Source organism: Lingula anatina, chromosome 9 (genome assembly GCF_051362555.1).
Source record: "Lingula anatina isolate TDL-2025a chromosome 9, LinAna3.0, whole genome shotgun sequence".
NCBI classification, from domain to species: domain Eukaryota; kingdom Metazoa; phylum Brachiopoda; class Lingulata; order Lingulida; family Lingulidae; genus Lingula; species Lingula anatina.
Window position 1 is genome coordinate 19,278,920 of NC_141775.1, and position 26,800 is coordinate 19,305,719.

At 36.1% G+C, this 26,800-nt stretch overlaps 2 protein-coding genes across 11 annotated transcripts in view; one reads left to right on the forward strand and one right to left on the reverse strand.

The window, feature by feature from the left end:
• Window positions 1–26,800, forward strand: part of LOC106168600 (uncharacterized) — a 348,468-nt gene that overhangs the window by 110,277 nt on the left and 211,391 nt on the right. For 2 of the 9 annotated variants that reach the window (XR_015331025.1, XM_086995327.1), the window contains exons 1-15: window positions 6,118–6,223; window positions 6,656–7,906; window positions 10,581–10,829; window positions 11,044–11,124; window positions 11,345–11,410; window positions 11,967–12,023; window positions 12,412–12,486; window positions 16,201–16,500; window positions 16,939–17,078; window positions 17,244–18,458; window positions 18,600–18,648; window positions 19,444–20,129; window positions 20,462–20,638; window positions 20,994–21,182; window positions 21,716–22,822. Coding sequence is in view for 8 of the 9 variants with exons in the window: in XM_086995327.1 (XP_086851453.1) it covers window positions 6,964–7,906; window positions 10,581–10,829; window positions 11,044–11,124; window positions 11,345–11,410; window positions 11,967–12,023; window positions 12,412–12,486; window positions 16,201–16,500; window positions 16,939–17,078; window positions 17,244–18,458; window positions 18,600–18,648; window positions 19,444–20,129; window positions 20,462–20,638; window positions 20,994–21,182; window positions 21,716–22,822 (5,334 nt within the window). In the remaining variant the exon portion in view is untranslated. Of the gene's footprint in view, window positions 1–6,116; window positions 6,224–6,638; window positions 7,907–10,580; window positions 10,830–11,043; window positions 11,125–11,344; window positions 11,411–11,966; window positions 12,024–12,411; window positions 12,487–16,200; window positions 16,501–16,938; window positions 17,079–17,243; window positions 18,459–18,599; window positions 18,649–19,443; window positions 20,130–20,461; window positions 20,639–20,993; window positions 21,183–21,715; window positions 22,823–23,145; window positions 24,073–26,800 lie in introns of those variants that run through there. The other 7 variants (XM_086995330.1, XM_086995329.1, XM_086995332.1 and 4 more) reach the window with 6 other exon arrangements.
• LOC147760093 (DIS3-like exonuclease 2) overlaps window positions 1–26,800 on the reverse strand; it is a 145,275-nt gene that overhangs the window by 19,363 nt on the left and 99,112 nt on the right. The window lies entirely within an intron of this gene.

Genomic DNA, 26,800 nt, shown 5'->3' on the forward strand with positions numbered 1-26,800 from the left:
TCAACTTCTATTGAAGTGTCTACACTCATATTTTGTTACTTACATCATAAGATACAGTGGCGGATTTAGAGGGGAGGGTTAGGGGGACCTAATACCCCTTCCTTTTCTCAAAAAAATAACACTATTATTCCACTCTTGAAATTAGAGTTTTAACTAGTTGATTTATATTCCTTAAATATGCATACAAAGTCAATTTTTTGTCACAAAAACCAACCAAATGCCAGCATATAGTAACAAGTAGTATAACTAAGATAATTGCCAAAAGGCATTGTTTAATTTTACCCGAAAATGATGTTTGAATGGATTTTTCTGCTAGCACTCTATGCTGTATGTCAATGGGACAGAAAAGTAGGTCACGAAAGTAGGTTAAATTTCCAACCAAAAATTTTAAGAAAGGAGCAGTCTAAAGCTCTTTTTGGGCTGATCAAGTGATCTATTCAGTTTATCCCTTGGCATGTCAAATTTATTTGAGTCGTATAAGAAACTGGTAGAAGTGGTTAACATGTGTTACTGGGAAACCACTCTCCACCGATGCCCGGTTCGTATGTACTTTAACCGTTTCAAATGGAACCGTTTGACCTTCAAAACACCAAAATATTACGGCTCCCGGGCTATCGATTGTAATTGCAGATGTAAACATGTACAACCAAACTGGCCCTCTGCGTGATAAGGTAGAAGGTTTTTCATTTGATTTCAAATCTACCAATGAATCTTCTGCGGCTCCGTGTAATTCCGCTGTCTTAACACAGCTAGCTTACCGCGGTACATGTATAGCCTTGTACGCGGGTTTTTATGCAGTGATTTTTCTAGATTTTTTTTCCTGAAAATTGCATTAAGAAGAAAAACGTATATTAGGTGGGCGGGTGGGTCAGGCACAGTGCTGTCGTTGGCGTGCACGGGTGCAGGAAAAAACAGTCCGTTACAACAACGACCTGGCCCTGCAATCGAGAAGGCACGGGAAAAAGTCGATGGTTTAGAATACGAGGGTTGATTGATAAGTAGTGAGCCTCGTGTGGAAGGGCCGGGGTTAAGCAGGGATATCCCTTTTTAGCCCTTCTATTCCCTGACTATTTAAAGGTGTGTAGCCGAAGTTTGGTGTCATTTGGTTAGTTGATGTCGACGAGGTAGCACTCTCAAATAAGCAAGGCAAGTGACATTTGCAAAATGCCCCTGCTCACAAGCCTGTCATCGCCATGGCTGCAATCAACGAGTGTGGCTTTGAACTGATAGAACATCCACCTTATTCGCCTGATCTTGCTCCCTCTGACTATTATCTATTTCCCAAATTGAAAAAGGCCATTTCAGGTACTCACTCTGTGTCAGATGATGACGTCATACGTGAATTGGAGGGGTTTCTGAACAGCCAAGAGAAGGGCTTCTATAAAAGTTGCAAAGAGGCTCTCAAAACTCGCTGGAAAAATTGTATAGATACTCAAGGAGACTATGTTGAAAAATAAATGAAAAATATTTGTAAAATGTGTACCCCTTCTATATGAGGCTCACTACTTATCAATCAACCCTCGTAAGTGATCGATTTGACAACAAAATTTTTACTGGTCATTATCTTAAAGTATTCCTTTCTCTTCAAATTTTGCTTTAGAATATTAAAGTTTACTATTTAGATTGATTTAGATTCTTTGGAATGGTGCCTGATGACATCGGTATTATAGTTTCACAAGATTATTCCTCTCTCTTCACTTTTTTCACTTAAAAATGATGTTCAGGCGGGGATGGTGATAAGCCCCCGAGTGTCCGACCCCGAGTCCCACGTCAAGGAGGCAAGGGCCATTCCCTAAAAACGCCCCCCTCTCCTGCAAATAACCTGTATCCCTCCCTGAGCCCCCTCCCCCCTTTCAATGAATCCTGGATCCGCGGGGAAAAGGGGCATGAATCCCTGTCAACTCCTACCTTCACTTTCTATAATGATCTCTTCACACATCTGGAATCAGCTACATTTAGGAGAAAACGGCACAGCAGGCCAAGAAATCTTTTACGTTTATAATTTTAATTCTGTCTTTTTTCATTCTTACAAAGATTTTAAAAAATACCGTCTCCTAGACATATCTGTTAAATATATCCCGACTTTTCTTTTCTTTTTTAAATTGTATAATCTTATATAGAAATGAAAAAATGAGTTAAGGAATTAAAGCCGAAAACCTATTAAATGATTAATATTTATGATACTTTTCTGTTTTTGCTTATACAAAAATTTGTAAAAATTGTGTCTCCTCGACATACATGTGTCTGTTAAATATCCCACTACAATATCCCCATATAAGATAAGAGGGAGAGAGAGAGAGAGAGAGAGGCGGGGCGGAATTTTGCTGGAATTTTTGGTGAACTTGACCTGGGTGTGGTGTGAAAAAAATGGACATCGGCCTCAGGTCGGACTTGAAGAACAAAACAAACCAGCACAAAACAAGCACGAACGTAATCTCCTCTCAGCTCATCTAACACACTCACGTGTTCAGATGCACCCCAGGTCAGCCTCCAAGGGTCATGTAGATACACCCCCGCACCGATAATCCCTCTTAGTAATTTTTTGTATTATGCGCATCGATGCGACCCCACACCGATAGATCCCCGCACCGATACTCCCCCGCACCAATACTTCCCCTCAGTAGGCCTATATGTGTAATTGTGGGGATGTAGCCTACCGGTGCGGGGGAGTATCGGTGCGGGGACGTATCGACAAGTAACCCGCCTGCCAGATAATATGCCACCAGTGGGTCACCTGTGGCTATAAACAGCAAACAGCCACTGGTGGTCCACTGGTGTACCGCTGGTGGTTAGCTGGTGGCAGGTTGCCGTTGGTAATGTAGCTGGTGACCGGTCCACCAGTGACCAATTCGCGATTTTCTCATCGTAATTGTTAAGTGTAGATTTTTTTTCAAATACGCGTATGCGTATTGTAATAACGTTACCTCATTTCGGCGGAAGTGTTTTTATTTACCTTTGTTCACTCGTTTGGGAGTGCGCAATTTCCTAGCATTTCATTGTCCTATAAAAATTTACGTGACGTAGGCCTACTGCACGCGACGGCTGCACGTGACGTCTGCGTCGACCACTCTACTCCGCCTGACTGCTGCCACTGGGCTTTGATTTCACTATATTTCATGTAAAATAGGTAAGCCTAATAATATTTAAATACACTGATTGACAGATCTTTTCAATGTAGGCCTACATGTAGGAAAAATGTTGATTTATAAAACAGCTTTTTAAAAAATAAATTCTGGAAATAAGAACATTGTTATTGAGTGGAAGAAACAAAATGTGAAAGCTCCACCTAGGCCTTCTATAGCCCTATAAGATATAGGTATGAAAAAAATTGATTATAAGATTCGTATTTTGTATTTGAAAGTTTGGTATTTTTTGCCTCTTGAAAAGATCGAGTCAATTAAAAGGTATACATTTTCAAAGTGTATATATTTTTAAAAAATAAAAATGTGGTGTATCAGTGTGTTATGAAAGGTTTTCTGTGGCTTTTATTTACGTAAAATTCATTTTAATAAGGATTAAAATGGAAAAAGACCCATAATAGATTTATGAATGATATTGATAACAATTGGAAAAAGTAAAGTTTGTATCTTAAAATAAACCTTGGAATATAACCAGTGAACATTGGTCCTTTTTCTTTTGTGGTCCCGCCTAGCTAAATACTATTATTAAAATATCAGCAAAACGTCTGACATATGTGATGACTTGAAAACTGCGCTGCACTCCAACGAGACGGATGCGACTAATTTCTCACTCAATTTGGTAGTTGTGATCGCCACCTTTATTTCGTATTTCAATTTATTAAACCCTTGACCCCAACGGCTCATCAGAATGAAATACAGTGACATTATAAAGTCATATCAACGAACTACCACTTCAACAAAAACTACTACTGATACAAATATAATAATAATAATAATAATAATAATAATAATAATAATTCATTATACTGACGCTAGTCTTAGCTCCGATGCACATTGTAAGTATTTCCCGAAGCTGTTTAATTGTGAGACATTGTTAAAGGCCCAGTCACAATGTCGGCGATCTGTCGGGGATTAGTTTTGGCCGGGGGTCGTCGTAGAAAATAAAAAAAAATCCTTGAACAATCCTAGCAATAATCCTAATAAAAGTGGAGCAGTCACATTGTCTGAGATTTTGACCCGGTTTTGTCGAAAAATCGTGGGATTAGCCTCCGATTGCATCGGAGGCGATCGGAGACGATACCTGCGAGCGTCTTTTCTCTTAATTTTTTTCCCCCTGGGTATATGTGGTTATATATGGGTATATATCCGGAGGACGCCTCCGATTAATCGGAGGGCATCGTAGGTCATCGGAGATTGTGTCTGGGATGCCCAAAATGGGTGAAAAATCTTGCGAGCAATCTTAAAATTTTAAGTTCAAAGTTGGGGACCGCGACGGGTGTGGCGATGTCTAAAAAATCTGCGACAACCCGCAGGCGTCCGGAGAGCGCCTCCGACGGGTGCAAAATCGTGAGATCTGTCTCAAGATTTTGTTAAAATTTCCCGGGTTTTACCCATCCCCGACGCATCGCAACTGATTTGTGACTGGGCCTTAAGTGATAATAGTTCAATTAGTTTGAAGACTGTAAGCTTTTTTTACCCTTTAACATATATATATATATATATATAGATAGGCCTATATGAAGCCAGGGATCTTCTCTTGAAATAGTATTTATTTCAAAAGATTTACACATCACGGTCTCCTCTGCATTCACAGCAGCGAGGCGGCCCGGCTCGTTAAAATTCTCAAGAGACTCGCTTAAATTTGTTAAAATAAATAAATAAATAAATAAATAAAACCCTCGCTGAGATAAATTACTACTAACAGTATTTTTTTATTCAGGTTAACTGAAAATTATAAAGATGGTGAAGTAGCCATTAATTTCCTACGGATCATGTAGAAAGGTGATGAATAAGACAATATATGGAAAAACTGGTCGTTTATAACTGACCAAATATGTCTAGAGATAATACAGTTTACATTCAAGTTGACCACCAATATCTGGCATATATATGCATATTTGTAATGTTAAGATTTTTCATGTTTTTAAAAAGGCAAATAATTAAATTAAGACTAGACATAAGGAAGTGCACATGGGGCATTTTGGTAGTCATTTTAACGTATTTTCATTAATTCCAATCTGATTTCTTTACCGATAAATTATTCGTATTATGGTTTTCAGAGATCGTTTCATCTTCACCACCCTCCTGCAGATAAAAGCTATGCTGAAGAATAACATTATTGTTCTTACAAGGTTAGAGCAAAGATTGAAACAGAACAGAAATCCTGATGACAATATTGTCTTAATTGACGAGTTTGCATTTCCTATGGAGACTAGAGAAGATGTGGCAAGGGTTGAAAACATACTTAAAGATAAACATAATGAAATTACTGGTAAGTTAAAAAAATAATAGTGTGATTAAAATTAATTAATGTAGTAATTGTTGTGCTGAAGCTACATATGGAATAAATAATAAGTTAATTTTTAAAATAGTGGTTATTTGATAAATGATTAATATAACATTTTAATCTGAACACTTATCATTTGTTGTATGTATAGGGCCTATATATAAATGTGCTTTACTAATTAAGAAAATCTTATATTTATTTCAAAAGTCAAACCACCTTGCCACACTGGGAGGGTTTTCCTCTAAGGAAATGGTACAGTGTAGATAGGATCATGTCTACTATTTTTAAAACTAACATATTGCATGCCAGTGTAACTGGATTGGGAAGTGCGGAAAGGTTGCACTAAAAAAACCTGACCTTTACAAAAGCAATGGAATGTTTGCATTTCGTAATGATCAAATAATGTTTGCTCAGATATATTTTTACATATTAATTGTATTATTATGATCCTGAAGTAAAGTTACAGTTCAAAATATAAAGATTGTTTCTTCTGAACAACTTTGTCTTTTTAAGGTTTTTACATATATTCTCTTAAGGATAAACGCATATCAACCTATTTCTGTCCTTTGATGAGACCATTCCGTTTTGTAACTCCTTTTTGAACCATTTTTGTTTACTGTCCAATTTAGCACTGTTAAGATAGGAGGATTAAGTTAAGTTTTTTATATTTTACAGATGCAGGTAGATCGAGAGCTACGGAGGCTGAATAAGACATGCATCAAATTGTGGCTCAAAAATGCGCATGATAGGGATGGCGGCAGAAAATTGAGGGAAATCAAAACAAGGAAAAAAGGAGGTAAATAAACACACTGGACAAAAGAAGTGTCACCCCCTGCAGAGTAATGAAAGTTATAATGCCTGGGTCTACTCTTAATATGACTATTGAGTATAAAACCACTGTACTATGGAATTGTTTTTTTTTTTTTTTTTTTTTTTTTTTTTTTTTTTTTTTTTTTTTTTTGTGAATTTTGATGTTTATAAAATGATACCAGGAGCATATCATTCCAGAGTCATTTATCTCCCCCAAAGTATTGGTTCACTTCTATTGTCCAGTGTGTGTAACAACAAAAAATAACAATAATAAATAAATAAATAAAGAAAGAAAAATAAAAGAAAAATAAATCAAAATAAAATAAAATAAAAATCACTGTTACAGGTGATAATTGTGATGAGAAATATTAGTTTTACGCATATCTATTTTATCTGATATTAAATTATTATTTTCCAGTTACCTTTGTACGGCATTTCTTTTGCGCGTCTATAGTTTTGCTATGAAAAAAATACCGGAAGTCGTGTTGCGCAAAGGATTATGGTCTATATGAATGAGGCGCCATTTTCTTCAACAACCAGGAAGTAACAGGACGGAGATTGTGGGATAATGTTGAACATATTTGACAAAGAAAGAGATATGATCTGACCGACTTGTAGGTATATGGAGCAAGTGTTTATGTTACTGTGATCTCCAAGCTGCAGCACCAGAAGTGAACATAAAGTTTAGCAATCACTGACAGAAATATTACAGGATCTACTGTCGGAATGGAAGCCATGTTAGGGCAGTCTAGACGAGGTGTAAATCCAAGATCAGGACAGGTGACAGTACAGACACAACCTCCATTAGCTGAACAGGAAACAAATACAACATCAGCTACACATCCTAATGTTTTCTTTGACAAGGCAGAATGTGTGCGTTCCTTCAGTACTAAACTGGAAGATGATAGAAGAATACTCATAACTACTGACATAACTGGGTTAGCCATAGATAAGGAACACATGTTTGTTGTGGATAGTGACAACAACAGAACAAAAGTATTCACACATGAAGGACAATTTAAGTTTGACATTAAAGTAAACACACCATGTGATGTGGCTGTGTCACAGACTGGTCACCTGTATATAACATCACTGGGTGACAGTTGTGTCCAAGTGTACTCCACCAGAGGTCAGCAGGTGACAACCATGGGTCAGGGTCTACTGAAGTTACCACGGGGTATTACACTGAACAGACAAGGTCATGTGATGGTTTGTGACAGAGAAAAGAAGTCCATCTTCACATTCCATGCAGACAGTGGACAGCTCCTGAACACTATTCCACTCAGTATGTGTGAAGGCCCAGTGTACATCACAGTGAACAGTGTGAATGATAACATTGTGATATCAGACATGTGGGGAGACTGTGTACATGTGCTGTCACCTACTGGTGATCATCTGTACAAGTATGACGGCAGCAGAGAAGGCAGTAAACTGAGGTTACCATGTGGAGTGTGCACAGACAGCTATGGTCACATCTTCATTGCTGACAGGGTTAACAACAGGATAGTGGCACTGAGTCCACAGGGACAGTTTATCAGATACATTGTCACTGAGGATGATGGGTTGAGGTATCCCTGGGCAGTAGTCATCAACCCTGCTACTGGTCAACTGGTGGTGGGAGAGATGAGGGGCAATGTTAAGACATTCCAGTACATTGAACTGAAACAAGGTGAGTAACATGTATTAACTGTGGATAGATATGATTATTATGTAAAAATATTTGAAAGTTAATTAGTCTTACAATGTTTTTATCCATGAATATGCTTGCCTTTATTTCAATAAAAAAAAACTTTTTAAGCATATTTAAATTCAGTGAGCACACAGCTGTGCTTTAGTAAAAATGTATTTAGAGTGGAGACATTTTCTATTGTTAATACTTTACTGTTACTGACCAATTTCCATGAACCCATTAGTGATTAGGATTTTGAATAAGGATGAAGAACTCTTTTTAATGGAATGTATGGTATGCTTCATTTGTATTTTTATTAAGTCACAAGAAAAATATTTTACATTGTTTAATCCCTGAACTTCTTGTCCATTTGTCAGCAAAGAACAACTCAAATCTCACATCAATTCTTCATATTCTTCATCTTGTAGCTGTTCATGAAAGTTTTAGATATACCTCAATATATCTCAAATGTACTTTGTCAAGTTTCTCGATGTCTTACCACTTCTAGATTCAAAGACATTTCATCACCAGTTTGTTGTTAACACACACAAATAAATTAAATGTTGAAGTACTTTGGATGATACCTTATTTTCCTGACTTTGTGGATTGTTATTTGCAAATAAAACTAGCAGACGACCATTTTTCATGAAATGGAACTACTTTTCACAGGAAGTAGTGTATTCATACACAACAGTGACCTTGGGTTTGGAATACAAAAAAATAGTACATGCATTCATACTGTCACAGCATGCAAATTATAATGAAATATACAAAACTAAACACATTTTTATGTAACACAAAAAGTTAAATGCATTTTTATTTATATTATTATTATTATTATTATTATTATTATTATACTGGATAAAAACGTTGATGAAATGGTTTTGAACATGGTTTTTGGAACTTTTAAACTGCATGCTGATGGACCCACATATTTATGTCATACACACTAAACATAGATGAGAAAGAATATATATATATATATATATATATATATATATATATATATATGTATATATGGCCTAATATGTATGCACTACAGGTTCAATTCCAAATGTTTCTCTTAAAAAACATTTAAATAAAAACAATTTCCTAGAATGCTTGAAAGTGAAAATTTCTAAGTATGATTTATTTCAAACAGAACAACTTTATGGCTGTTGACACTTCTGGATAGTCCGATTATATAGCCAAAATTAACCATAAAGCAACCTACTATAGGAATAAATAACAAATCATAAATAAACATCAATGCTGTCATATCATACATAATACAAGAAAAGTGTATGTCTACATGCAAATGTACAGTGTGTATCTGTTAATTGCCAGAGTGTAGCGGCTAGTGGCTAGCTTCCAGCAACCCTGCGGCTTACCTCCGGCAACATGCACTGTATATAGCTGAGACAAGCTGCTAGCGGCTAGCCTGTGGGGATACTTTCCGGCAGCATTTTTATGTTGCTGGAGTACTCCTGCTATACTCCGGGAGTACTTCAGCAACATTTTACGTTCTGTAAGGGCATGCATTTTTAAGTTTTATAGTAAGCACACAGCTAGGTGTTAGTAAAAATGTATGTAGAGTGGAGAAACTTTTTACTGTTAGTGACCAATTTCCATTGAACCCATAAGAATTATGAGTGAGAAATAGACACCTGCCCATCAGGCAAGTACAATATGTCTGTAAATCTACCTGCCCTGTTCCAAATGTACTTGGTCTGCTCCAAATAAAAAAAAAATGGGTGTTGATAAAATTTTTCTGAACAGTCTATAAGTCAGGCAGATTCAGTACAATGGCGTATGTATTTGTAGGTTGATAAGTTACTAACTAAAGAAAAAAAAAAATTTCATGTAATAATCATGATAGTGATACATAATACATGTATGATGATACATTTCACCACATTATGATGCAAACACCATCAAATGGAAACAAAAATAAACTTGTAATTAAACCAACTCAGCAAATGTTTGTGCCGAGCAGATATTTAGCATTGTACAATATACATGTATTTCAGGAACTGCTCAGAATTATGCTGATTGCCATTTCAAGTCTAAATTAAACAAACATCAATGTGGCCTACAAAACTGATACAACTGCACCAAATATCTCTTGCTGCATGAAATACTTGTTGAAATGATGTTTTCAATAGAACTTTTATTTTGTTTCCTTTTTTTTTTTTATTTAATCATGAGTAAAACATTCTAAAATGTTTAATCCCATTTCTTAGTATAATCATTATGCTTCACATTTATGTAAAATATATTACAAGGCTGTTGCAATGTTTTTATTATTTATTTATTTATTATTATTATTATTTTAACTAGTAAGCAAAATCTCTTACGCTGCTGCAGCGCAGTCTGTTTGGTAAATTTATCTGGCAATTTAACAGTTTTTAGTGAAAATTTAATTTTTCACTTATTTGCATCTTTATTTTCTGTTCTTTGTCTGTACATTTGACAGCTTTGCTGCCTTGTTAATCATTTTCACACCATCTTTATCTTTTTCTTATTTGTTTATTTATTTATATATATATATATATATATATATATATATAGATTTTTTTTTGTGGATCTGAAATATTCCATTTTGAATATCCACTTTGTATTTGAAACAATATAATGATGTTTGGTTGAGTTTTGTAGCAGAACTATGACTAAAAGTGCAGCTATAATGTTTCAGGTCAGTTTTCAGAGGAAATCAATAGACAAGACCCACTACTGCAAGAAGCATATCAACGAGCATGTAAGGATGGCTTTGAAAGAGTGAAGAGGGCAAGGGTGATGCTACTGGGCCATTACGGTGCGGGTAAAACACACCTGAGAAAGAGGCTCCTCGGAAAGGAATATGATGAAGATAAAGATCCAATCACTAATGGTATAGAAACTGACTATGTTCTTGTACAGGAGGGTTGGAATTCAGATGAAGCTGGTAAGAATAACTAAACAAGAATTAAAAAGTGTTTCAATATTGAAATTCATTTACTTCATATATTTCAACTCTTAACATACGACTTGAAGATTTATTAATCTGCAAGGACAATTCTTTAAATTCCTCCTTGTTTATTATTTATGAACAGGAACTAGATCACCTCAGTCTCTTTTTGTTTCATGACAAATAATAAAATTATTATTTTAATTTATAGAGTGTCATGGGCCAGCAATTTCACGTTTGCTTGCTGTTAACACGAGAAAGATACATGAGGAAATCCGGGCAAGTCATGCAGGTAATTCCTGTGTGTACAACTAACTACTAGAACTAGAACATGTTTACAGTATATGTAAAGTGTCGAGATGATTAACTGCAGAAACATTTTCTTATATGAAACGAGAAAATAATTAATCATAAAAAACTTAAGATAATATTATAAATATATTATATGCATATTCTTAGAATAATTTTAATGAACATTTGATTAATTTGAATTTTTTAATGAATTATTGTAGAGTTACAACCCTTGGGTCAAGTTGTGGAGGCAACTAATGCACCAACATCAGAGAAAGTGGAGAAATGTAAGTACTGTGATACTCAAAATATAGAGATGTAGTGATATAAAAGTTGCGGGAGCATGAGATAGCTCAAGTCATTAGTTCCTATACATGTGATAAACAAAAAGAAGAAACAATTAGAAAAGAAGAAAAAAAATTGATCGAACCATATGTTTGTTAGTGTTCATTCACATGTTTCTTAGGGTTCTTTCTTTTAAAAAAAGGATATTATGACAAAACATCAGTCTAAGCAAATACTTTGGAGTGATCATGAATAATGTTATCTTGAAGTACTCTGTAGAAGAATCCCCATTGTGATGATATCTTTGTGTGTCAGAATGCCATTTAAAACAATCCTTAGTCTGTTTCCATTTTATATATTTATTTATTTATTATTACATTTTGTTATTTAACTATTACACCACAACCCACTTTTAGTACAAACAGCAGTGATGGATCAAAATGCATACTGATTGTAAGAAAAAATACTGAATATTTCATTTACCCACATCATCTTATCTCGTTATGTATATGTTGTACCACACAGATACATTAGTCCTTTACTTTTTTTCTTGAAAAGCCACATCGAAGTCTCCAGAAATGCAGTCTGATGTTATTCAAGAGAAAATTATAGCAGGTATATCAAACATTATACAAATATGAAGAAAAGAAAACCATTAAAAAATGGAGCACACCTCCCCTCACAATAGAGGACACCTCTGCTCACAATAGGAGAATGTGTAAGGGGAGACAACTTAATTGGCTGTCAGACCAGAAATGGCCTTACTCATGTTTTAAGATCATGTAAGACTATTTGTGATCTTAATTTGCACTTTAAGACCAAATCAAGCCCAATAGTGGCACATGAGTATTATGACGGAGCATAAAGATTACAAGTTGCATAGTTATATGAGATCTTAATTTTATAGGCTTTTGGTGGATTATGCATAAAGATGCACACTGCACAAGTAGAAAAGATCTAAACATGTATTTAATTTGCATTGTTTTTCTCTTTTTATGGCAAGTTTCTCCAAAACTTGAAGATGAGAACACTTTATCAACAGGTGGACAAATTTCGGCAACACAGGACAAGGAAAGGGGTACAGTAGGGTTTTTCACATCTTAGAAATTTGTTGCAATTATCCTAACCCATAATAAACTGCTATCAATATGTAATGACAGATCAGGATGCACAGTAAGGCAGGTAGTCTATTTTCTCTGAATCAAAAGTAGTATGACAATAAGACAAGACATATTACCATGCAGTTTTCTACTGGGTATCTATCTGTACTAGAAATTTTGTTAAAATATCCTTCCCAGACAGCCTCAGTGATCTGGCCCACATCTGGCCCAGATCTGGCAACGTCTGGCAATGTCTGGCAAAAGGTATGGCCAACGTATGGCTTGCCACATGTGGGCCAGATGTGGCAATGTTTGGGCCAGATCTGGCCCAGACATTGCCACATCTGGCCCAGTCCACATTTGCTCATATGGCCAGATGTCGGCCCAGATCTGGCAAATGTATGGCAAAGGTATGGCATGCCAGATGTGGGCCAGATCATATTCAAATGGGCCAGATTAGGGCCAGACATGGACCACATATGGCCCAGAATGTTTTATTTTTCTTTTTTTTTAATTATTTTTAATTATTCAATAAGATTACTATAAAAAAGACATACAAGATTCAAGATTCAAGTATTTATTCTGTGCTAAAACCCTAAACAAAATTATTACACATTATATAACCTTGCTGGCAACTAACATGTAACAAATTAAGGGTCACTCCTTGTCTTTTTGTACAAAACAATGTATATTTGAAAAAAAAAAAAAAAAAAAAAAACTACACTGCAAAAAGGTAAATATACAGACACTTAACAGGAGGAAATGTCACTTACATACATGTAAAGAAAACAGTTATAACAACAATTTTTTTTCAACACAAAGCTGCTCATCGAATCTGAATTAACACAAATTACAAAAATTGTAATTAATTATGCATGTACATGGGGGAGGGGTTTGAGGGGGAAATATTTTTGCACACATTGTCATTTTTAAACTAATTCAAACATATCATTAATAATAATAATCACTAATGAATATAGTTTTGTAATGAATAAATCTTGAATAATGAATGAAAAAACATTGTTTTTTTAGATGATGGTGAGTTATAACAAAATTATAAATAACCATGCAGTAACTGTTTCAATTCAATTTGCATGCTGGCTACAGTACTGTACATACATGTAAATTCTGAAAAAGAAATATGTATACTCCAGCACAGATATAGATGTACAATTAAAAGAGAATTACATGTGCACAAAAACAAACCCCAGTATCAATGCTTTTGAATTAAATCACATCATGAATCAAATCACTCAATGAATTGAACCAGTTTGCAATGTTTGCGCTTTTTTCAAATCCATAACACTAAGAAATGATACATCCGGCTCCTTGACAAGCTTATAATTATTAATGGAATCAACAATATGGAACAAGTAACTCTACCAAGTTAACAACAGTTCATTCAAATGTCAAGTCAAAACACAACATCCCTTCCTTTCTTGGACAGAAACGGTCCTTTCAAAACATGTTTATTGACAGTTCAGTCTTTAAAATGTCCTTTCAAACATTTGCAGAATAGCATATGAACTTTTATTCCTTAAACCACACTGAAAATTCTCAAAACTTATCAACTCATATCAAATCCCATGTCCTTTCACTACTACTGGTCTCTTCCTTTACGTCACATTCAAATGTTCCCTTCACTTTTAAAGGTTTCTCAGACGTGTATGAATAATACTGTTTGTTTTCTAGTCCTCCACAAGAGCCACATTTTTCTTGGATTTCAGCATTCTCCATGTATTTTTATCAATGATATTACAATATGCACCTGAATCTGGTAATACACTGAGATAAACACCGCCTCTATTTCCTCCATGTCTTCTGTGTATATTGCATTGGTTCCCACACCAAATGTATATGCACTCCTGGATTATCATGTTCAAAGCTGTCATTTACATGAATAATAGTTTCAGTTTTGCAGACTTTTGCAAAGCGATCCAACGTTCCATGTTTTCTCAGTCAGGGAGTTTCTACTTCGTTTTTCATGTCTAAACTCATAATGTTTAGACTGGCTTGGTTTGTCAAATGACTTCGGTTTCATCATACTCACAGTTTCTGGTGTTCCAATTTCATTCAAAGCGTTAACTGTCTAATGTATATTCATGTTTCTAACCTGTGTTTGGGAGAGTCCTGAAAATATCTTGTACACCTGTCCCTGCTGAATACAACATAAGCGCGCGTCTCCTCTGTCATGTATTTTTAATTTTCTATCTTTGTTCATTATTCATGCCGTCCGTTGGTTTTGAAAAGATCAATCTTTTCCGTCAGCGAAGAGGTTAAAACTTTTTAGCCATCGCGTCGAGCGTGTCCCTATTGTCTCCGGACTTCTGTACGGTTCGAATTCCGTAATTTCACATTTTCCTCCATTTTTTCAAAGAAAGTTGGCTCACAGTTTTGCACTAGTGTTAATCCTCGTCGCCAGTGTTGATGCCTTCGAAATAAATCGCATCACGAATCAAATCACTCAACGAATTGTATCAGTTTGACACGCTTGTGCTTTTTTCATATCCATAACTCTAAGAAACGCTACATCCGGGTCTTTGATCGGCTTAGCATAAAAAGCAGAATCTTACAACAGCGGAACGAGTAGTTCAAAAAAGTTTTAGAACAGTGAATTCATTCAAATGTCAAGTCAAATTAAACAAATAGCACACTTATGAGGGGACTTTGAAGAAAAGAGAGAGAGATAAATTAAATCAAAATTTATCAAATGACGTCAGTTCAATGCATTCAGCTCACTGGTCAATAAAAAATAAATAAATAGAAAATAAAAATTGAAAATGAAAGTACCATATCTGGCCCAAGTCTGGGCAGCATCTGGCAAAATGTGGCATAAATGCCAGACTTTGCCAGACTTGGCCCAGATCTGGCAAGTGTCTGGCAAAATGTGGCATAAATGCCAGACTTTGCCAGACTTGGCCCAGATCTGGCAAGTGTCTGGCAAAATCTGGCCCAGATATTGCCAGACGTTGCCAGATCTGGGCCAGACGTGGGCCAGATTACTGAGGCTGTCTGGGTTGTCTACTATAAATATGGCAATTTTTTTTTATTCTCAATGCGTCTCACCCACATTAGCATAGTATGTTATGGCATAAGGTAATGGCTTCATCATTTCAAACTTGGAATTAATGAATTTAGCAGATACTGTATTTTTTAAGTAACAAATTCTAAAATTAGAACATTCATATTTAATGGTAACAGCACAATTGAAAAGCAGACACCCTAATAGTTCTTTTCTATACAGTAGAAGCACCAAAATGCTACATTAGAAATTGTCAGTTATTTCAAAATTATAGGACCATTCCCAGTCCTTATCATACTAACTTTGGATTGATCTATCTCTTAGGGGATTCTTGCTAAATTGTAATTATTTAAAGTGGCTTAGAAGTCTGTCACACCTACTGAAGCTGACAGTGGTAATTAATTATCCCTGAACAGCTTTAGTAGGCATTCGAGACATCTAAGCTGCTTAAGCTTAAAGCAATATAGGGAGAAACCCCTTGGAGATGGACCAATCCTGTTAGATCGATCTAGGTATGGGAACCCAGTCTATGTCTCTGTTGAAATGATCAGCCATCACTGTGTAAACCCCTCTAGCTTTTATACTGTAGTTCATACAAGTAATTGATTAGATTTGTGTGTATTCATTTTTAATACTGAAATATGCAAACTGTGTACATTTATATTTTTAGAACATCAGCCCAGCCCTAGTAGTTCCAAGGAGGCTTTGTCCTATTTAAAAACAGAGGAGAGTATGGAGCTCCCGCCTGATGTCTTAACACATTTGACAGAAAGCTTGTACGACATTGAAAATCCACCAGCTCGTCTAGCAGTCTGGGATTTTGGAGGGCAAAGTGTGTATTACAATACCCACCACACATTCCTTTCTTCCAGAGCTATTTACATTCTTGCCATTGATATGAGCCTTGCTTTAACAGACAGGCTTGACGACCAATGGCATGGTGCTGAACACTTCTCAGGAACTATTCTTGGTAAGGAATCCACCAGCTCACAATTGTGCATCACTTAGTGAGTATATAATTAATATTCAGTTGTACAAGTGTTTCATCAAATCATTTTACTATCAATTGTGTTGCTGTATACCAGCTAGCAGATATGAAATGTTGATTGTAGTTAAAATTCTTAAATTGAATCTGGTTTGCTCAAAATTAATATATGCCTCAGTAAAATTTGGTCTTTTTTATCTATTTATATAATTGTTGTTTTCACGTAGCATTTTCAGGGCTTGCTTGGGAACAAAGCACTATTACTAGTAAATATTACTGGTATATATATATATATATATATATATTATCCATAGAATACTCATATTTCATCATTTTAGTGAGACAGCTTTCTATACTCAAACAGATCAAACAGCAAAAAGTGATAGTACAGTACATTTTGAAATGTGTCTGATATATTTCCAGACTTTACTTATTACTGGATAGATGCAATCCATACTTATGCGCAACAGCAAAACATGAGTGAAGATGGGGTATTGTCCCCCCGAATAATCATTGCTTGCACACATAAAGACAAATACCTGGAAAATGTTCCCAAAGAAAAGGTAGGCATTAGTACTAAAACAAACAAAAATAATAATAATAATAAATTAATTAATTAAATTAAACTGTTTGTTCTTAAAAAAAATAGTTATGACAATTGACTGATAAAATATGTGATTGAAGCTTGCTTGCAGTGTGTTGAAAAACATTCTCCCATTCTCTTACAGCATGAAGAAGAAATAAATGCGTACTTTGATAAATTGTGGCAGCATATACAACAGAAGAGAAGTGGTGTGCATGTTGATCCTCGCTTCTTTGCAATTGACAACACATGTCAAGATGAAGATCAAGAAATATCTGATCTCCGTCGATATATTATGAAAATTGCTGAAAGCCAAAAATCTTGGGGAGAGAAGAATCCAATAAGATGGTTTAGATTAGAAGAAGATCTTCAGCTGCGACGAGCACCTGAGAAACGAGGAAAAAGGTGGATAAGGTATGAGGAGCTGCAAAATTTAGCTCTTAAAGTTGGAATGCAGGATGCCATTGAGCTGAAGTCATTCCTCCAGTTCCATCATGACATTGGAGATCTTATGAACTTTCAGACTGATGATCTTTCAGACACTGTCATTTTGAATCCAACATGGCTGATAGATGCATTCAGGTCTATTATAGCAGTTGATAAACACCATGTCAAAGCCAAAGGGACTCCGTATTGGTCTGCATTAAAGAGGGGCATCTTAGATGAAAGACTTTTGGATGAGCTATGGGGAGTCGACAGCGAGTTGAAGCCCATTGTAATTGGTGTTATGGTACAATTCAACATACTGTTGGAACAGGATGTCAAGCCAGGTACAACAGAAAAGCCTTCTCGACAGTTCTATGTGCCCAGCTTACTCCAGATATGCAAGAATCCAGAATCTGGGGTTGGCAGTGAAGGAACACTATTCATACAAGGGAAAGAGAACTTTATGCCACATGTGCTTTTCAACCGGCTTACAGTGAAATTAGTTCAAAACGACACATCTGCAGGTAGGAAAGGATTAAGAAGAGGTGACTTTTTTCTCTTTCAAAATGAGTTGTACTACGATTATGCTGTATATGTAATCGATCCACTCAGAAGAGCTCGTTGTGCTTTGAGAAAGTCAACAAAATCCTCTTCCATCGAACTGATTCCCTTATATCCCCCAACGACAAAGTTTGACAGAACAATCCGAGGGGCATATGCTAAGTGGAAGAACCATGTTTCGATGCAAATTCAGCAAGTTAAGCAGACAATCTGCCCACATTTACATCTAGAATGGTGTGTCAGAAATCCAAGAAAGCCAAAGGTCAGAGATGAGCTGATGGCAATGGATCCGAAGGAGACTGATCTCACAGAATGTGGGCTACCTGAGGATTCAGTGTACAGACTATGGTTTATGCCAGACTCAAGTGAGAAGGTAAGTCATGTAAATATATTATGGAAGTGTGGCTCAGTTATAACTTGTACATGAATATTACATGTATCTTTGTGAAATATATTTGTTTTGTAAATAAATGAGTACTCTGAGTATCTGATCACTGTTTTTTTTATTCAACAGGAGGATAGTGTTACTCCATCTGCCACAACATTACCAAGTGTTACTGGAGGTAAATTATCATAGAACTCTACACACCCATGAAATATAAATGTTAAAAAGCATTATTTAGTTATTGGTGTTGTTTAAAAATTCTTTGATACCTTGATTTTGTTACAGTTGGATTTTCCACTGCGCAATTTCATTTGTTTGTTGTTTTGCTTCCAGTTTGAAGTCTTTTTATGAACAGACACGTTGTGATTGTACATATAACCCTCACCTGCTCTGTTTCTGCCAATGCCCATGTTGAGGTTGATGTCATGCACTTTAACTCAGAGTGGAAAACCAAGTAGACTTTTGTCTTTAAAACTGGAGAACTGATGAATTTTAGTAAAGGCTCAGTTCTAAAACTGACTTGATCATATCATTCTTCCAAAACTTTGGGATTTGATAGACAGATCATCAGTGATGTGCATGGGAATTTTGGAATTTTAGTGCACCTGTGGATTGTGCTCTGCTGTGCCGGGGGTCGGGGGGGGGGGAATGATTATTTTTACATTTTAATTTCTACTATCTTCTCCCATGCCATTGACGTGAAGACATTTTAACACTAATAGACCTAACATCAGGGATGTGCTGGGGTAATTCAGATTTACAATATACTTAGGTGTTGGGAATGCCCCAAATGTATTCTATTTTTTTTTTCACATCATAACTTTTGATATTTGGCCCAGACAATAGCAGTGAGGAAGTTGACATATTTATTTATTGAACCTGTAGGTTTTGTTCAGATAAATTACAGTTAAACAATGATCAGGAGAAAGACAGTTGTATTAATTTTACATTTTCTTTCAATACATTGCTATAGGAGACAGAGATGGCGGTATGTCTCAAGAAGAAAGAAAGTCAGAGTCACCTGCACCATCCCAGACCAGGCACTCTACCTCACAATGCAGTGAGGAGATAGGGACAGATGCTGTCAAAGACACGTACCTGAGGAGATTCTCCATCACTCCAGAAGGTGGACATGTTCATCTGAAGGAAGTTGGAGTATTCTTGTTAGTGCCTCCAGGAGCTCTAGCTGAAACTACAGAAATGTTCATTGGTATTAGTTGGAGAGAAGAAGACGTGCCACCGCTGCCACCGTGTCAGACTAGAGCAAGTCCAGTTGTTGTCTGTGGACCACATGGCCTCAGGTTCAGAACACCAATGTACTTGTCATTTTATCACTGCATTTCAGGCACACGTCAAAGAAAGATGGGAAAGATCTGTCCTGAAAATGTAACTCAGAATTCAAGAATGGACAATCCATTTTACATATGGCAGTCAGAAACTCACTTAAATGCCCCTTGTCGGTGGAAAGTATTGAGCAGTGATTCTGCTGTGTTGACAAACACCAAATGTGTCTTAATTGTGAACCAGTTCTGCAAACACAGTTTGTCATGTGACAGTAAGCGTCTTTCTGCCTTGGTGTTTGGGTCATTTCAGCCTCAACATGTCCCCTTGCTGAAACTGATGGTGTGCTGTGTCAATGATACCCGAGATGAGGTAGAGGTGAGAATTAATTTATAAGTGGTTTTCTTTTTTGATTGTTATGACTATTCCTGACATATTGGCATAATATTGGTGCTGTGGATGATTGCAAATAACTGTGTTAAGTTGTAATTGGTCACTGCATTAAGTGCCTTTGTTAATTTTAATTCTTTCGAATAATGATGTGCATTATTTTTTCAATTGTTTATTTGCATTACATAACCCAACAAATCTTTTTGTCATCATCTCTGTCGCATTTGTTTGTGGAGATCATTTTTTCTCTTTATCTTTTGATACCCCTAAAATGTTATGTTGCTATTGAAGGCTAAATACTTTTTGTTGGAATGTTGTAGATTGTGAGAACTTATGCTAAGGAATCACTCCTCATGGAGATGTTAGATCTGGCAAAGAAGTTTCAATTCTTAACTTGTGAGTACAGTGAGAGTGAAGATAAGGAGTCCTATGATGTCAGCCTTTTGTTGGACGAGTTTGAGACAGAGTGGGAGTTGCATACAGATTCTCAGGAAAAGGTAGGCTTTTATTACTTATATTTTCCAAAATTGTGCAACAAAGATAAGCCATTTAGGCGTAAAGGGCCTGTATTGTGATGATTATGGCAAAATTACTAAGAGAGCTATAACAGGCCCTTAGCCAGCAGTTTCAAGGGGGGTGGGTTCTTTTTCTGAAAAAGTGGATCTTTTACCATATAATTCCCATGTACCTAGGTCAGATTTTACCCAGAGTAGGCCTTTTTCCAGCAAAAAGGGGGGGTTCTTTCGAACTCCCCGAACCCCCCCCCCCTGGCTACGGGCCTGTATAATAATAGATAATGATAGAGAGAGAGTGATAGGAAATAAGTCTAAAAAAGACCCTTTTGCATTTTAGGTGATAAAGTATGTGAAATTGCTGAAAAGTGACACAGAGCATGTAACGTATGCCCTGAGCCCAAAAATGGCAGACAGACTTGATGTGTTTGTCTGCAAGATACACATAAAGCAGAAAGTATCTGAGGATCAGGAAGAGGACATCAAAGTGCTGACATCCACTGAGTTTGACATCCACTGGAAGTTACCAGTAAGTTAGTAGAAAACTTGGGCAATAATAATCTAATGGTACATCATCATATTCTCATTGTGCTGTTGTCTTTGTATGATATCACAGTTACTGTAACAATATACAATTATAGCACCTGTTATTCCACCTGAAGTTTCAGCATCGTTCAGTTATCCCAACTTCGGGTTGGACCTTATCCAGTAGTGACTTAAATGCAATGTCTGTAATTGTTTTGATTCGTGTTCACAAATTTAAAGATAATATACTTAAAACACATTGATAGCTTATTGATGACAGCTCAAACAGTGGCAGTGAAGATCCAAGGTAAAGATTGAGGTAAACTCACTAAAATTATGGCCTCAGGTGACTGCCTCTAAACCAGTTGGCTATCTTCAAAATCCATGATTATGTAAGAATTTTTAGTGACCACTTTAGTGTTGATTCATAGAACCACAATAGTTGGACACCTCCTTTATAGCATTTAAGTATTTAGTTAAAATATTTACTACTGCTAAGCCACTTACCTAATGCTTATTTCTTGTTATATTTTTCAGGTTGCCCCCCCTATGGACTTATACAATCTTGATAGTTATTCTGGTGGTCCAGCAAGCCTAAGATCTGCTCCACAATGGAGTTCACACCCATTGCCAGGAGATGAACTGCAGAGGCATGGTGGCAACCATTTTCAGTCACAACCAAACCAGCAGTATTACAAGCAAGAGCCATACCTACAGAATCAACCTAGGTTTCAATCCAACATTGGTGGTCAGCAGGAATACTTCCAATCTCAAACAGCAAGGGAGATGGCTGTACCAGGCCAATACCAAGCAAATCCACCACCATTTCTACCCAACTTTGGCAACCAAAGGTTGCAACTAGGCAATTTCCAATCTCAGACACTGCCTGGTGAGTCAGCAGGACCAAATATACCCTATCATCAACAAGGCAATTTCCAATCTCAGACACTGCCTGGTGAGTCAGCAGGACCAAATATATCCTATCATCAACAAGGAGAATCCCAGCATAGCAGACTACCTCAGGAGCCAGTCACTGACCTCCATCTGCAGGAACAAGGTGTTGACCACATTCAAACAAGGAGGAAATCAGGCCATGACTTCCCACCTTTACCCCCACAACAGGACCCTGTGGCTACTGAGGATCAAGACCAGGGGGTTACTGACCCTCAGGCCATCAAAACAATGGGAAACAAAGCTCTTAACCAGGCCCATGGGGATAATCAGTTAGAAAGTTTACCTACGGCAGTGACACATGGGATTGCTGGGGTTCTAAGACAGCTCCCCACTAATACAAGCAGCATGCATATTACATTCAATGTTCAGCAGGTTTACCACAATTACTCAGAAAAGGAATCAATGCCAAGCATGAAAGAGAAAGATGTGACAGCGTCATTTCATAAACATGTCCCTACAAGTGTGAAAAAACGACTGAATGAGACACTTTGTCAAGATGATGTATGGGACCAAGTGAAGAAGATGTATGGCATTTCAGATGAAACCCCATGTCCTCCTGATGTTGTGGCTTTTTTGTTGTCTCAAGTTGAGGGTTCTATTGCATCTTTCATCAGTGTGTTGTTAAAGTTAAAGGGATGCCACACAGAAGGAGAACTAGACATTCCACAAGATTTGATTGATGAAGTCAAGGTAATTGACCATTTGGTCTAATGAAGTAATCAGCTTTTTGTGGAATTTGTCACTTAAATAAACAGTATGACATGTTTTGGCTTCAGTGATTTTACACTATGGATACCTCTGAAATATCTGTACTCCTTGGCAAATTTATCTCTTCAAGATCTTCATAAAACGTTATTAAGACTTATATACAGAAAGAGAAAATAATGATATTTTGATTGTAACTTGTTTTAAATAGCAAACAATTGATTGTTGCCAGAAGTGAACTTTATGATAAGGTTTGAACAAGCATCTATCCACACAAACTACTAACTCACTTTATATTTCTTTTCTAGAATGGACTTAAGAGTGAAATGGAGTATAAGAAACTTAGACAGAATGGAATTCGCTTTGCTGAAGAAATTCATATTGACATTGGAAGAATTTTGAATTACTTTTATCAATATGATATGATACCCGATGAGGAGATTACAGTGCTTAGAAATAGTGCCAGGGAAAATCCACATGATGCCTGTAGAAAGTTGTTTGAAAGACTAATTGCAAGCAGTCCTGAAAAACGACCCATCGAATGCTTGAAAGATGCCCTCAGACAATACCAACATTCCCATCTGGCAGATGAACTAGAAGTTAGCAGCCAGTATGTAGAGGATGAATTACAGAAACAGGAAATTGGAAGTGATCGGCCTTTTTGTGAAGAGCCGTTGTCGTTAGGAATTTAAGCTCCACCCATACCCTATTGGAGCACATTAAAACTACTTGTGTACGGTGTTTGACAGTATGTGTTAAGATTTTTTATCCTGTTTGGGTCACCGTGGACAAGGAACCTATGGTGTATATCCACCATATTACTTGCATGCTTTAGATATTGTCATCAGATAAATAAAGTGACCGCTGTTTTTAGTGATTTTGAGCAAACTTGCTGAAAATCTACAATGGGACATTCCATGATGCAATATAGATATTCCCCACATTTCATACTAAGAGCATTATTTGTGTTGTGATACTCATCTGTTCTAAAACAATTTAATGACACGTTTAGATGTGTCCTCAGAGAAGTATCTGCTGCTGTTTACCATCATCAGAGCCAGTGTAAACATTCCAGTACTTGCAAATATTTAGCTGACAATAATGACATATATTAATCAAGACAATCTAGTAGTTGTAAAGTTCTTGTATATATTTAGCTGACAATAATATCATTAATAATTAAGACAGTCTAGTAGTTGTAAAGTACTTGTATATATTTAGCTGAAAATAATGATATATATATTAACGAAGACAATCTAGAAGTTGTAAAGTACTTTCAAATATTTAGCTGAAAATAATGTCATACGTATACTTAATTAAGACAATCTAGTAGTGATATATATATATATATATATATATATATATATATATAATTGAAAACACTAACAATACTTAATTGAGACACTATAGTTCTTGTAAATATTGAATGGAAAATATTCAAAATAATTAAGACGCCCTAGCACTTTTATAGTAGTTGTAAATATTGAATCGAAAGTACTAACAATACTTAATTAAGACACTTTAGTAATTGTAAAATACTTGTAAATATTGAATTGAAATTACAGACAATGCTTGATTAAAACAGTGCTCTCGTACTTGTTAAGTAGTTGTAAAAATTGACTTGAAAATACTGACAATATGAAATGAAGACAGTCTAATACTTGTAAATATTGATTTGAAAATACTGACAGTACTTAAGTAATTGTAGAATACCTGTAAATACATAACTGAAAATACTGATAATACTTAATTGAGAGCCCCGAGTAAATATTTAGCTGAAAATTCCAACAAAACTTAAATCAGACACTCCTGTAAAGTACTTGTAAAGTACCAGTAAATATTGGATTGTAAAATACTGACAACATAGTTAAATATATATACCTCTCTAAATAACTGATTTAATGTGGGTACATAAATAATCCAGTTATTACAGTAATCACCTTAACATTCATATCTTGTGACATTTGTGTTTATTTCAATATATAAATTACACACCAGTGTATGTCTTGTTTTCCTTTTTATGGACAGACTCTGTCTGGACATTCACTCCTCAGCCGCATCTGCTTTTGTCTATAGTGCTGTCCTATGCTGTACTTTCTTCATTAACTCACAACATCAAATATCTTCATGAATATACGTGCAAGCCAAGGTCCCTACAGAATTTAATGCAGATGGAATTTAACCACAGTGAAAAGACGATAGATTGACACTGTCCATGATTAAGGCAGTGCTCTAGTACTAGATAGTACTTGTTAAGTAGTTGTAAATAACCATTTTGGTAAGGATTTCATCACAGAAACCATAACAGCCCTCTGATTCGCAACACATAACAGTTTAAAGTTTGCATTTTAACATTGAGATATCAGGCTTGCTCACTGACTGTGTACATGTGCTGCCACTTACTGGTGACCAATTGTACCAGCATGGCACAAGAGGCAGAGGTGCTGGTCAGCTGTATGTACCATGGGTAGGGTGTACAGACAGCTATGGCCACATCTTCATTGCTGACTGTTATATCAACAGGATAGTGGCACTGAGTCCACAGGGACAGTTGATCAGATACATTGTCACTAAGGATGATGATAGACTGGTGTATCCTACGTACAGCAGTAGCCATCAACCCTGCTGACCTATTGGTGGCGGCTGAGGCACAGAGTGAATTGAGGACCTTCAATACTCGAAATGAAACCTATTGCTCAGATTTTACAATTGCAATTCCATAACTCATAAGCATCACAATTTCCAACCGAGTGCTTATAGTAATAGTGGTATCACCTTTAGTCTGAGGTCATTATTTGTGGCGAGTAAATCCCATAGCATTGTCAGGTACTGATGATATACAGAGGTCATATATTCCAGAATAAGTCATTACCACTGATTTATAGCTTTCATTTTTGTTTAATATGTTATTCATGAAAGAGTTCATGAAAGATTATTTTAATTTGTTAAATCGTGATCTTATTCTTTTTATATTCAAATAATTGAATACTGTGGGTAAAATTGGTCTTCCACTTCTTATTTGCATTTTTCCTTTACTACAAGATTATTTTTGAACAGTTGCAGCATTAAAAATTTAAATAAATAGCAATCTGAAAGAAGAATTTTGCATAATTATTAAATGATAATAGGAATTTTGGATTAAGAAATTAGTTAAATACTGAATAGTGATATGGTCAGTCAATTTATGTAGAATCTGATAATATGATTGAAAATACTGATTGAATTCTTGGCCTTGCACTGGGCAGTTTTACATTTGTGCCAAGTGCTCTTTTTGGACTCCATTGTACAATGGTATAAAATCTTCAATTGTCATGAAATTTTTTAATCAGACTCTGTATGTCACTGCCATCAGCTGGTGCTATCGGCAACGAATTAATTTCCCTTTGTTTCTGAGTGAATCTACCGTCTAAAATCACTATTACTGAAAATATTTGCGTTTTGCTGAGGGTAGTCTAGGCAGTATACGGCAAACTTCTTAGTGCGTGTGTACAACAGATTTTTTTATGTACAGACACAGATGTGTCTGTACATATAGCCATCATCTGCGTCTGTCGTCGCCGTCGTCGCCGTCGTCGCCGTCGTCGCCGTCGTGCACTTTTACCGATAACACGATAAATGGAAAACCATTTTTGCTTTTGGCTTTAAACTTACAGAACTGATGAATATTCATAATACGCAGGCCAAGTTCGAAAATCAGCATGATCGGGTCATTTTTAGGGAATTTATGCTGTTTTTTCCCTTTTTTCAGCATATATGCAGCACCGATAACACGATAGACTCGCCCTTCAAGAAATCGACGCCTTCAAGAAATCGACGCAAACCGGAAGTACGTGCTTTTTTTCGCTATTTTTCCCGGCATGCTCTGCGTAAACATACTGCGTAGTCAAGTAAGTTGTAGCGTCTGATACAAAGTATCGAACGCAACATTTAAACTTTTGTTTATAATACAAAAAGCGTTGATAA